The sequence below is a fragment of the Condylura cristata genome, unplaced genomic scaffold (assembly GCF_000260355.1).
Source record: "Condylura cristata isolate star-nosed mole 26May11 unplaced genomic scaffold, ConCri1.0 scaffold00009, whole genome shotgun sequence".
Classification (NCBI taxonomy): Eukaryota; Metazoa; Chordata; class Mammalia; order Eulipotyphla; family Talpidae; genus Condylura; species Condylura cristata.
In genome coordinates this window covers 14,170,995-14,184,507 of record NW_004567110.1, presented here as the reverse complement: position 1 = coordinate 14,184,507, position 13,513 = coordinate 14,170,995, and the positions used below count along the sequence as shown (strand labels likewise).

General features: G+C 41.7%; 1 protein-coding gene across 1 annotated transcript in view; it reads left to right on the top strand.

Moving 5' to 3' along the window:
- MAL2 (mal, T-cell differentiation protein 2) overlaps positions 1-13,259 on the top strand; it is a gene marked incomplete at its 5' end in the record, with an annotated part of 25,338 nt that extends 12,079 nt beyond the window's left edge. The window contains 4 exon segments of the mRNA XM_004679998.2: positions 2,633-2,803; positions 8,325-8,480; positions 11,022-11,064; positions 11,067-13,259. Coding sequence (XP_004680055.1) covers positions 2,633-2,803; positions 8,325-8,480; positions 11,022-11,064; positions 11,067-11,140 — 444 coding nt within the window.
- Between the last annotated feature and the right edge of the window lie 254 nt (positions 13,260-13,513).

Below are 13,513 nucleotides of genomic sequence, written 5' to 3'. Positions count from 1 at the left end.
GAGCAGCGGGCGGGTCAGGAGAGGTCTGCCGCGCCATGTGGTCACCTCCGGGGCAGGCGGGGATCGAACTCATGCGGAAGTGGCTTTAGCTTCTTGGTGCAGTGCTTTAACCCGCTGCGCCACCAGGGAGGGCCAGTTACTGAACTTTTGAGCCGATGCCTGTGGGAGATGGGTGCTGTGACAACATTTGGAAATTTCCATTGGTTCCTCCTCCAGATATTTAAGTACATATATTCTTTTAAAGAAAAAAGATAAGTAATTGGTCTACTTAAGTATATATGTTTATAGATGCAGAAAAGGGAGTGTTTTATGTTTTTGACTCCCCACTTGCTAAATTTTAAGAAATAAATCTATGGTCAGCTCAGTTTTTTTAAATATGTTATTAAGAAGTTGGGCCAGCTTGCTCTCCCCCTGTCATATAGGGGCTTCTAATGCTTGTGTTTATTTATCCTCGGGGACTAGCTCCCAATGGCTTAATGAGTACAGATTTCATTCCATGTGCACAGAGCTTTAGTGAAACTTGTGAAGACGCCCACTAGATCTCCATCACATTTTGATGGTTAGAAATTTAAGCCCAGGTCCCTCCTTAGTGGTGCAGTGGGTAAGGATGCAGCACTGTGAGCAAGCAACAGCCGCTTCAGTTCCAGTACAATCCCTGGCCCGCCCAGGAGGTGATCTGCATGGCACAACAGACCTCTCCCGACCCGCCCACTGCTCCCCTCAGCAGTGAACTTCATCAGTCTGCCTGTTCTGCTCCCCACTCTGTCTCTGGTGAAGCCTCTCACCACCCCTATGCCTCTGGCTTATACTCCATTTCTGTGTGAATAGTGAATAAATCTTTAAAAAAAAAAAAAAAAACAAAACTAACCTATTGTGGGGGTGGATTGGGGAATGGGATCAAAAACAGTGGGGGGAGGGAAATGCCCTGGACTATGGTGATGACACATGGGTGATATGGTGATGGGAAGCCCAAGGGGATTGCAACTGAGTTGGAAAAATGCACAAAATGATGTAAAAATAAACTATTATAAAATAATAATAATAAAAAAACGAACCCAAAGACAGAGCTCTGTCACGTCTTTTCCTCTGAAACCCATCCTCACACACGAACCAGAGAGAAACTTCTAAATTCGAATCTGAACGTGTCCGTCCCACTCAAGCCGACCTTTGGCCTCCCTGCCCTTGGAGGAGGTTCAGCTCATCGATCTGACCTCAGGACCTTCCGCCTGTTCTCCAGCACAGTCCCCAGCTTGCCTCACTGGCCTTTCCCCTCCTCTGCTCTAACACGCTGAACTCTGCCCCTCTCCTCTAGCAGCCCCTCGGCACCCACCAGATCACAGCCAGTCTCCCCTTCTGTGCTGCAGCCGCCTCACCCCTGAGCCTCCAGCCTTATCCCTTGACCTGCTGCTTCCTGGGAGTATTTCCTGATGTCTGAAATCTGGATGGCGAGCCTCCCTGTGGGGACTTGCCATACCCTCAGTTGCCTAGCTGTGCGTGGGTGGAGCAGCATTTAACCACTTGTTTCCTCTCTTTCCTGTAAGAGACTGTGAGTTCTGTGCTGGTGGAACCAAGCGTAGCTCCTGGCACTGTGCTGAACACAGTGGATACTTATTGAATGTTAGATCATGAATATCGAAAGTACCTATTCCCAGGCCCAGCACAGACAGATGTTGTTGACATCATGTACAGCACTTAACAACCGTACTTGTGTCTATAGTTGTGTGTGGCTTAATTACAGGGATGTCCTAGGCGGTGCTTTAGGTAGTTTTGGCATCATGCAGATGTCACAGAGTGTGGTTTACACAAGTGAGGATGTGTGGCCACTGCACACCTAGGGTGTGACAGTGTTGGGACCACTGTCATTGTGTGAGCAGAGAAGCGATAACCCGTGTGCACAGAGGTCATGGTAAGGACGTGGCAGTAGAAGTGATAAGTTAGAAGTCCTCCCTGGTGCTCAAGGGGTTAAGTCTCAGCACTCCCAGTAGCCAGCCACTGCAGCACGAGTTCGATGCAGCAGACCTCTCCTGTCTTGTCCGCTGCTCCCCTCAGCAGTGTATTTCTGTCAATCCTATTTCATTCCCACTCTGTCTCTGGTGAATCCTGTTGTCCCTCCTCCCCACATCTGGCCCACACCCCAGTTCTTGCATGCATAAATAAATAACAATAAATCTTTTTTTAAAAGTGACAAGTCAGAAAGCTGTGGCTGACCTTTGCTGAGCAGCCCTGATCAGTGGCTAGAGCAGAAGGCAGTGTTCAGTGGTTTGAAGAATGACAGCAAGGAGAAGCCATGACGACTATGGGCAGATGAATTTGGGAAAACAGTTGACCAAAAAGGAAAATGCTCAGAGTTGCCAGTGGCTACAGGCTGCAAGACAAAGGGAGGAGCCTTCAGATGGTCAGTGAACATGACTGTGAGGAGGAAGAGCATCCACACTGAGGCAGATGTGGAAATGGCTGGTCAGGCAACCCAGGTTTTCCATCTGAAGCTCGGCCTTGTGCCTGGGCCAGGCAGCACACGCAGGACCGGAGCAGGAAGACAGGCTGGGATGCAGAGAGGTGCACGGTCCCCGGGGAATGCCGGTACCCCCACTTTTGTTACAGACGAATTACCCTGGTTCTCTCTGCCTTCCAGCTTTTCGGGGGCCTCGTCTGGATCCTGGTCGCCTCCTCCAAAGTCCCTCTACCTCTGCTGCAAGGATGGGTGATGTTCGTGTCCGTCACGGCCTTTGTCTTCTCCCTCCTCTTCCTGGTGGTGTTCCTCTCCGGTGTGGTGACCCAGATCGATGCCAACTGGAACTTCTTGGTGAGGGACTTTTAAGTCTGTTTCAGGAGAATGAGAGAAACACATACCGACCTCATTCTGTCCTGATGTGTGTGGTTCCCGGCCTGGCTGTTGCCCCTAGTGCAGCGGGAATGTCATTCCCTAGGCTGTTCTGGGAGCCCATGGCCCTGGCTGCAGCATGGCAGGGCCCCCCTCAGGAAGTCCCTGTGCTGGTTAGATGGCCTTCACCCATTTGGTACAGCAGATGAGTTACGTTACAGTTACTGATTTTTTTTTTTTAAGATTTATTTATTTATTCATACAGAACTGGGATACAGGCCAGAGATGAGGGTCAGAGGATTCACCAGAGACAGAGTGGGGAGCAGAACAGGCAGATCGATGAAGTACACTGCTGAGGGGAGCAGCGGGCGGGTCAGGAGAGGTCTGCCGCGCCATGTGGTCACCTCCGGGGCAGGCGGGGATCGAACTCATGCGGAAGTGGCTTTAGCTTCTTGGTGCAGTGCTTTAACCCGCTGCGCCACCAGGGAGGGCCAGTTACTGAACTTTTGAGCCGATGCCTGTGGGAGATGGGTGCTGTGACAACATTTGGAAATTTCCATTGGTTCCTCCTCCAGATATTTAAGTACATATATTCTTTTAAAGAAAAAAGATAAGTAATTGGTCTACTTAAGTATATATGTTTATAGATGCAGAAAAGGGAGTGTTTTATGTTTTTGACTCCCCACTTGCTAAATTTTAAGAAATAAATCTATGGTCAGCTCAGTTTTTTTAAATATGTTATTAAGAAGTTGGGCCAGCTTGCTCTCCCCCTGTCATATAGGGGCTTCTAATGCTTGTGTTTATTTATCCTCGGGGACTAGCTCCCAATGGCTTAATGAGTACAGATTTCATTCCATGTGCACAGAGCTTTAGTGAAACTTGTGAAGACGCCCACTAGATCTCCATCACATTTTGATGGTTAGAAATTTAAGCCCAGGTCCCTCCTTAGTGGTGCAGTGGGTAAGGATGCAGCACTGTGAGCAAGCAACAGCCGCTTCAGTTCCAGTACAATCCCTGGCCCGCCCAGGAGGTGATCTGCATGGCACAACAGACCTCTCCCGACCCGCCCACTGCTCCCCTCAGCAGTGAACTTCATCAGTCTGCCTGTTCTGCTCCCCACTCTGTCTCTGGTGAAGCCTCTCACTGCTCCTGCCCCTCTGACCTGTACCCCGGTTCTGTATGCACAAATAAATAAATAAATCATTAAAAAAGAAATTTAAACGAAACCCTCCCTGTTGGCACAAGGGGTTAAGTCTCAGCAGTATGAAGCTATCCACAGACACTGCAGCACGAGTCCAACCCCTGACCAGGGAGGTAACCCACATGGTGCAGTTGCTGTTTCCCTCACTAGTGTATTTCAGTTGGTCTGCCTGTCCCCTACTCTGTCTCTGGTGAATCTTCTCACCCCAAGCACCTCTGGCCTACACCCCAGCTCTTATATGCATAAATAAATAACACTTAAAAAATTAAATCAGACCTTCAGTCAGTTAGACTTCATGTATATATTCCTCTCAAGGATAGGCATACCTCACCTACAGAACATTTCAGAACATTTTTGCCCAAAGCCTATGACCATAAAAGGAGAAATAAGTATGGATGGCATCTCCTGTTGAAAGGTAGGCAACTTGCTGCAATTTCCTTCCCACAGGAAAACCAATAAAGAAAAATAATTTTGAAACACAGATCAGCTCTTCTCCCCAAATTACGGTGGGGTACATCTTTAGTATTCAATATATACTATTCAATATTGTGCTTTTATCCTCTCCTTCATTTCAAACCTATCAAGCTTGTGAAAAATATTGAAGACAACGACCACGAATATTGGTTTAACCTTATGATAAATGAAACTAGAAGCTATGTATACATTAGTCAGTATTCTACAACAAACACTTCTAGAAATGAACTCTTGATCAGAGACCCTCTTGTTTCTCCCTTTATGCATGGTGCATAGGTGATTTTGACTGTTATCACAGGTACAGCAATGGCTCCAATTGACCAACAGCTCAGATGAATCTTAGCACTTTCTGACTCCCCCACCCCTTTCTCAGGGCAAGGAGAGCTCAAGGTTCTAAGAAGTAAATACCTTGCCTGTAAAATATCTTTTTAATTAAGGAACATACCTTGCTTTACTAGACAATGCTGCTGCACACTTAAGAGTGAGCAGGAGCGCATAGACATCTTTCTGTATGCTGGGAGATGGAGTGTTCACGGTCCTTGCTTATTCTATGTTCTTTTCTGGTGGCGGTGTGGACCCACACATGTCATAGCGCCAAGCTGTGCCTAGATGATGACATTTCATTGTCTGTTTTAGGAGAAATATTCAAGAGAAATGTGTGTTCCTTTGCTTACAGAGTGTAACGAGAACTGTCATCTGGTGTAATCCAGTAGAACCCAGGGAATATGGCTCCCAAGTCAGCCCACCAGAAAGCAACGGCCTGGGTTTGTGGGCATTTGGGGAGCAGGAAGCTTATGGTCTTGCACAGACTTAGACTCAGTCGCTCTCGAGCCTGGGCAAAATATTATCCCTTTATGAGTTCCAAATTCTTCCTCTATAAAATGCTAGTAACAACACCTAACTCACGGGTTGCTGTTAAGGATAACCGAATGAATGTTTATAAAGTGCTCTCTTTGTCTGACTAATAGTGACAATAAGCATAATCCACTAAACACGCTGAGGCTTGCAATATGAAACTCTGACAGTCCTGTTTCTTAGGTGACTGAAGTGGTGTGTTCTGACATTTTTGCTTTGCTTTTTCATGAGTGATGGGCAGCTGTTTTTAATAATTGGTCAGATGATGTAAATCACAGGTCCCTAATTTTGTTACAGGTAGACGCTTTGTGTCCTATTTCTGAATGCCTGGCTTGCCCAGAACAGCATGCGGATGAATCTATCTGTCATGTTGATAAGAGCCACTGGGCTCTTTTAGTATCAGGTTCAAAGACTATTTAGCCAGTGAATGCCAGTATTGCCCCACTGGAACGTCAGTCCTAGTGACACACAGCTATTTCCCCGGCCTGTGCTCTCTCTCCCCAGCTGTGCTGACCCCCATCACTCCCTGGCCCTGCCTCAGGCTTCTGAATCTCCTAACAGCCTAGCCACTGAAGGATTAATATCGAAAGTAGTGACTCCCCAGAAGCCTGCTGTGGCCAACATGCTTTCTAATTGTTTGATAACCTACCTCACCGATGTTTAAATATTTCTCCAGTATCATTGTATCTACTGTTCAAATTGTAAAATGATTTTTTAAATTAAACCAACTTATGAAATTGGAAAGAACTAGCAGGCTGTTCCATAGGTCACCTTTTTTTTTAGCTGAAGTAGTCACTTTTACCGAGGGAAAATGGTAAGAACACACGTAACAATGGTTGACCGAGAGCATTGTCTTGCCAAGTGGTGGTATGCTTCCTAAGAGTCAGCTCTCGCCCTCAAAGAGTTTGCTGGACTCTTTCATTTTAAGGAAGGATTCTTTTCCCCTCACTTCTGGAACTGCTTACAGGAGCAGTCACTTTTCATCACATGGTTATACATGACAACGTGTGTACTATATCTTACATATTCAGCAAAAAAAAAAAAAAAAAAAGTCAGTGAGTCACACATATCATAGAGTGGCCCCCAAATGGTGACAGACTTTTTTGCTGCTTTGATAATCTGTAGGCAAAAAATTGTTCTTCCCTGTGCCAATAGTTCACTGTCAACCTGTGCACCATGAAGAAAGAGGCATTTTGATAAAGAATTTACTTTCTAGAAGTGTTTATTTTGGAAGACTGACTGAAACATTTATAGCTTCCAGTGTTCATTGATTGAGAAATTAAGCTAACATTCGTGGTGTTTTTCAGTATTTTTCCCATGCTTTCTGGACATGATGTGAGTGGTGAGATAAATGTAGAATATATAATATATTAAATGCTGAAAATTTTCCCCAGTGTAATTTAGGGGATAGAAGCAGATTTGAGTTTTAGAATGACTTTTCTTCATTGGCTTTTGTGGAGAGAAAATACCAGGTTGCCTAATCCTCAATAGGCGATGCCATGCTTACTTCCCCCGTCTGTGGAGGAAGGGCAGGGTTTTACAGAAAGATCGATTTCAGTCAAGTAGGCATGCCAAAAAGAAAGTCCTGTAAATTAAGCACATTTCCCTTTATCCTCCAAAATTGTTGCTGAGACACACGGGATCATTTGCCCATTTTGACATCACATAACGTCTTAATGTTCTAAGCTGTATTTTCTGCCCATACATTTGTTCATTTGACCCTTACATCATTTCTTTATGGGAGACAAGCAATACTGTCCTCATATTTACAGATGGAAAAGTTAAATGTCAAAGTGGCTGTGGTCTTGCTTCCATGCTGCTGTTTGTAAACTGGTAGACAATATAGCTTGTTGTTAACTAATTAGTGAGCATTTGACAATGAATGGAAAAGAGAACCATGCGCTGGAGATAAAAATGTGGAGGATGGTCACATGTTCTGAAGAAACTCAAGTTCTGCTTGAGGCTGAGGTTGCCTGAGGAAAAGAAGACTAGTTCACAGCACCTAGGCAGGGTGCACTTTGGTAAGACTAGCGGAAGGGCAAGGTAGGTGAAGAAAACGCAGACAGCTGACGCTCACAGAGCAGGGCCAAGCTCAGGTCAGGAGCTTCACAAAGGGTAATCCCTGACCAGCAGCCTCCGCATCACCTGAGAACCTGATAGAAATGCAGACTCCTAGGTTTCAGACCTGAATCAGAAACTGGAGGGGGAGCCCGGGCGGCGGCTGTAATTCTGCTGCATGCTAACAGTGGCGAACCGTGGCCTTAGAGTGTGTGTCTGCGTCTTCTAAACCAATGAGTGATTGTCATGGAAGCTCTTCTCATGCATGCCCCACACAACGCAGGATTCAAGTTTCCAAGCACCAAAGTATCAGTATATGTCCTGCAGCAGGCCAAAGAGCCTGAGAGTGGGGTCCCCAAGCTGTGTCTGCAGCCAGCCACCCCATTGGGCCAGCAGCTTCTAGAATGAATAGTTTGTGGCATAACCATGACCCGGAACATTCCTACTCTAGTGCTATGTCATTTAGGTTTTTGATTGAAGAGGTCTTCTGTATCTTTCAGCCTATGGGATAATGACTTAATGAATATAAATAATAATTGCTCAAATATAAATTCCTTAATCTGTTTATATATATTTAAACTGTAATAACAATTACATGCTACTTTACCTGAAATTTAAAGATAGCATATATTATTCCCTTTTATGTTAATGAATAGTCACCTCTCTGACATTATAAGCTTAACTGAAGTTATGTATCTTATAAAATGTGATACAACAGAAGGTGTGTCTCTGTGCCAGTTACAGTGAGTCACTTGACTTTATTTGTGGTCTAGTGACTTGACATTGCTAAAGCAGCCAAAATAAATGGTGAACACAGTTAAAGATTGTTTGACTAAAGGTTCTAACTTTAAGAACAGAGGACACTGGCACCAGTTTTCACTGTAAATGCCTTTCCTTTCCTCCCTCCCTTTTCAGGATTTTGTCTACCATTTTACAGTGTTTGTTTTTTACTTTGGAGCCTTTTTACTGGAAGCAGCAGCCACATCCCTGCACAATCTGCATTGCAATACAACCGAGATTCTGCAGCCGCTCCTGAATAACAACCAGTATAACATAAATGTGGCTGCCACAGTGAGTATCTGAGCAGTAAGTTGATTAGTGCTTCCCCTCCACTGCCAAGGTCTTCTAGAAATTCCTCAGGCATCAGTATTTTTCTTTAACAATAACTATTAGCATTAAGCCTTTAATAACTGTTTATCTGCATGAGCAAAGTACTGGCATTAATGACTGTAGTGTAGTGGATGATGAAACTGAGCTTGGCATTCATAGCAGACTATAGCTAGTCAGTGATAGTGGTTAGACTCGGAGCAAAGCCTACTTTATAAAAGGAATTAATTGTGCTTTTTACTTCTTGGACCTTCAGATATGATAAGATAAATTTGTTTTTTGGTTTTAAACACCTACTTGCAATTTAGTTTAATTCAATAAATACCTACTATATGACAAGTAAGTTGCTGTGTATTAGGGTCCGTTGTTGAATAAAGCACAGTTGCCGCCATGGAGGAAAGTCTGAGTGGGGGCGGTAAAGGTGCAAGCCATTGCAATAGCTAAGAGACAACTGAAATGCACTCTGGGTGGATATTGTTTGAGTTCAGATGTCAGAAGTTCGCACTATTCCCTGAAATGCCTTGATATTTAATATGAGTACACAGCAAAGTAGATACCCTAATGTACTATTTTGTGGAGATACCACATAAACAGCCAGGTAATAGTCATTAGAACTTGTCCAAAGCATGCTAGCCAATAGAACTTTCTCAAAGGATAGAAATATTCTAGATATGCATTCTCCCAATATAGTGGTCACCAGCCACATGTGGCTGTTAATCCATGAAATGTAACTAGCATAATTAAAGAACTGGATTGTTAATGTTATTTACTTTAACCAATCTAATCTGAAATTTAAATAGCCCCAGGTATATAATTGTTATGTCACTTTAGATAATACAGTCTAGAGTCTGAGTTTCAAAGGCTAATGGAGAGACGATTCCAAGACCTACCATGATGAGTTTTCTAGTAATGCTACGATTTGTCAGTTCATTGAGTAACTACAGTAAATTAAACTGAAGATGGGTTGCAAAAGAAAGAGGCTTGTTTCTAGCTTTTAAAGGGTATACTCTAGTTCAGCAGTTCTTATGCTTACTTTTTTAAGAAATTAAACTTCATGGAAGTTTACTTAAAACTCAATAAATATGGATGGTAAAAGCACAGATGCCCTAGTTGTAGTAGCAGAAGGGAACTTTGAATGATGTCCATGTTCCCTTCTCCTGAGGCTGCCTCTAGCCACCTCTGAGATACTTTCAGAGAATGCTGGTGTTCAGAAAATCACAATTAAAAGACACTGGTTACAAGAGTTTTGCAAATTCCAAGTGTCCTTCCTTTTTGCCATCAGTTCCTAGTGGATTTTCCTTTTCTTCTGCCATTCCCTCCTTTTCAGTGGTACAGGTTAGGTTCTTATTGCCTCTCTTGACCTTTTTAGTCCCAGATAGATTTATCTGTAGTTGTCTTACGAGCCTATGTTCATAAGAATAGTGGGTGCTCGAGTTCTTGATGATGGATGGTAGATGTCATTGATTCTCACTCACAGTCTTTGCCGTAAGAGCGCAGTCTTCAGTGTTCTCTGTCATGGGGTTCTTGTCATGGTTTCTCTTCTGTGACTTCGTCCTATTACCCTTCTTTCTCTCTCCCCCTAAGTGAAATAGCTTTAGTAAATAAATCTCTAAATACTTCATGTCCTATATATTAAGTCCCATGTTATGCATGTTCTCCACTATGTCACTAGTTTCTAACATTCTTAAATGTATGAGCCATGCAATTGTGACATTATATGCAGCCCCTTACTTTTTATTTCAATATTCCAGAAAGGAAAATTCCATTTCACTAAAAGAGATCTATCAAAGAGATAACTAATAGAAGTGTGGGAAGGGAAGGAAAGGAAATGGTACTTCAACTGTGATATTCCTTCTTAGAATTAAGGTTTGATCCTGGTAAATGATCCCTGTAATAAATCATGTTTTATCATATTAAATTGCTTATAGTTTTCTATGGATCATAAACCCCAAAAGGGTGAGGGAAATATCTACTATATGTCTAGATAGAACAGGCGTAATGAAGTGCATATAAGTGCTAAAGAAATCATTGCTTGACTACAAAGGACAGTAATTCAGAGGTAGGCACAGATTTACGGTCCATTTTCTATGCCTACCTGATTCACTTCTGTGTGTTTTTCTGGTTCAGCTCAAACCACTTTCCATTGTTAAATGAATGATTTGGTATTTCCTCAATAGTTGCCTTTTTTTGGGGGGGGGGCTATAAAATCACTATACACCATAAAATGAAAATTTGAATACATAGCAAATGAGTCCAGTATGTGAACAAATGTTCTGCAGAAGACCATCCACATATGAGAAAATTAGTAGGGCAAGAATGTTTGCAAAAAGAAGTAATCGTCTGAAGGCTTAAAACAGTAAAAAAAAAAAAAGAGAGAGAGAGAAATACAAACATTTTCAGAAGCATTGAAGTTTCTTTATCATTAGGGAATGGTTCCTGAGGACAAGTGATTTCTGAAAGTCTGTGTTATAAATATTTTATAAATTCTTGTTTCTTTTCTCTTAGATTTTTACCTTTGTGACGACAGCTTGTTATGGTTGCAGTCTGGGTTTGGCCTTACGAAGATGGCGACCGTAACACTCCTTAGAAACTGCCTGTGTTCATCTTTTTTGGTCTACTCATAGCATCGTCCAGTCACTCGGGATATCACTCGGGATACCTTTCACCCAGAGAGAACAACATCCCAAAAGTGAATTGTTCAGGATAGAGAGGGAATCTTAAGTAAAAGTTTGTGTTCATTTTGTGAATGGAATTTTTATTTTATTATGATGTAGAACAGAGAAAAAACCTGTAATTTTGCATCCTTCCATTAACATTGATAAAATATCTAATATATAGGTATTGCTCATGAGAAAGGTGTATCTTTTTCTATAGTTGCTAAGACAGCTGAACCTTACTTTTAGTAGGTACCTAGAATTCCTGAAAAGAAAAAAAAAAATATTTCAACTAGGTTTCTTGATGGATTCAGTCCTTTAGTGTAAAACAAGGTTGACACTTTTTCTATAAAGTTTCAGAGGCAAATATTTTAGACATAGCAGACCATACAGTCGCTATCACAGCTATTCGGCTCTGCTTTTATTACCTGAAAGCAGCTATGGACAATACATAAATGAAAGTGTGTGGCTAGATGCCAATAAACTTCACAAAAACATGCCCGAGGCTGAATTCGGCCTAGGAGCTGTGTGCTATAGTTTGCTGACTTCTGGTGTAAAACTTTACTTTTGTGCTCTGTATACTATCAGACTATCCTGAAAGACATGAAGATACTTAGATAAGACACATAATATTTAGTCTCATTATGCAATACTCACTTTGCCTTTGTGTTAATGGTCAAATACTTATCCTTGAAGGGGTATATGCTTTTTCAAGCTAACTCAAGCAGAGATTTGAGTATAGGAAAAAGTAATTTCTGAAGTGAACCCTTGTTGATTAATCAAAAAGAGGGTCCCCGAACAAGTGAGCAAATCTCTTAGTTGGCATTAAAATGAGGTCCCCAGACACCGTTAACCACTGCAGGAACTGGTATTTGGTGACTTATGTCTTACTTTGGATTGATTTGTGTTTCCGAATACAATTGTTTGCCCTGTGCATGAATACAGAATATTTGTGTGTGGATATTTGAAGTTCTACCGAATAGAGCTCTCTGCAGAATTAACCTATACTGCTAGTTATTGTGCATTGATGTTTGAGTTAAATTTGAATAGAATATTAAATTTAACTTAAAGTTGTAAAGTCTTACATATTTTGATAACCACCGACATCCATGCTGTTTTGCTTGGGTAATAAACACAAAAGCAGTTTTGAAACAACCTCTATCACAAAAACTCTGTCTAGCTGAATAACACAGGAGACGATGCCATAATTTAGCCCCTGTGGAGATCCTGGCTGTGGAACAGAGCCAGAATGACTTGAGTGGGAGAACAAGGTAGAGTTAGAGTCCCACTGCCTCGACACTGTCCAGGCCTCCAAAAAGGGCAGCCTCTGGGGAGAGGGGCTTTTGGCCACTTTGTACTTCCAGATCTTTGCTTTTTGGCTGAATCATCCCCTGAGCCATGTATAAGTTGGGCTATTAGATTTTATGGAACATAGAACACTTAAGAATGGCCATTGTAATCAAGGTGCAGTGATCTGATGCTATTTATGTATCAACCCCCTAAAAAGAAAAAAACAAAGAATAGTTTGTGATATAATTATGAAGATTAAAAAATATGTTTTAATATGTGGCTTGAGAAAATCAGACTTATGACTTTATACATATGTCCTATATTTTCTATACTATCCTACTTCCTTAGTTTTTCTAGCTCTAGCTGCCACACTTAAACCTGTATTATGAACTGTATATTACAAAGTCATATATATGTGCCATAAAGATATATATTCTAGTGGGAATTGTTTAAAGTTAGTCTGCTAGATTTAGCTGTGAGATTTTATTTTTGTTTCCAAGGTATAACAGGTCCATGCTTGGTGGCATTAAATTAAATGACTTCACGAAAATGCTTTGTATGGCGCTTTCACACATGGGTTGCTTCTAGATCAGTAAGAACCAAGTGTAACACTCATCTACTGTGAATACTTACGTCTGTAGATTAATCATGTTCTAGATTTGTGAGTAGAATGACAAAGCACTTGAACAAAAAATACAGCATTTAAGAACTTCTTTATATATCTGAGTTGTAAAGATGAGAAAATGACTGGTTTTAAAATCTGGGAACTCCATGATGAAAAGAAATTTATTTTATAAGTGTTATGACTCTAATAAAGTATTCATTTGATAATCTTTTGTGGTCATCTATTTTTTATACAAATCACTTTGCAATCTAGTTGAAGGTTTGATATAAATTTGACAGACTTGGAACGTGAAGACTCATATAAAAGAGTTTTACCTTAAATATTTCTATTTAAATGACAGTTCTCAGGTAATGTCCATAAATCTTTTTTTCTTTCATGAAGGTCAAAGAGGTCTTTGGAAGTAATATTACAAAGGATTTTTTTTTTTT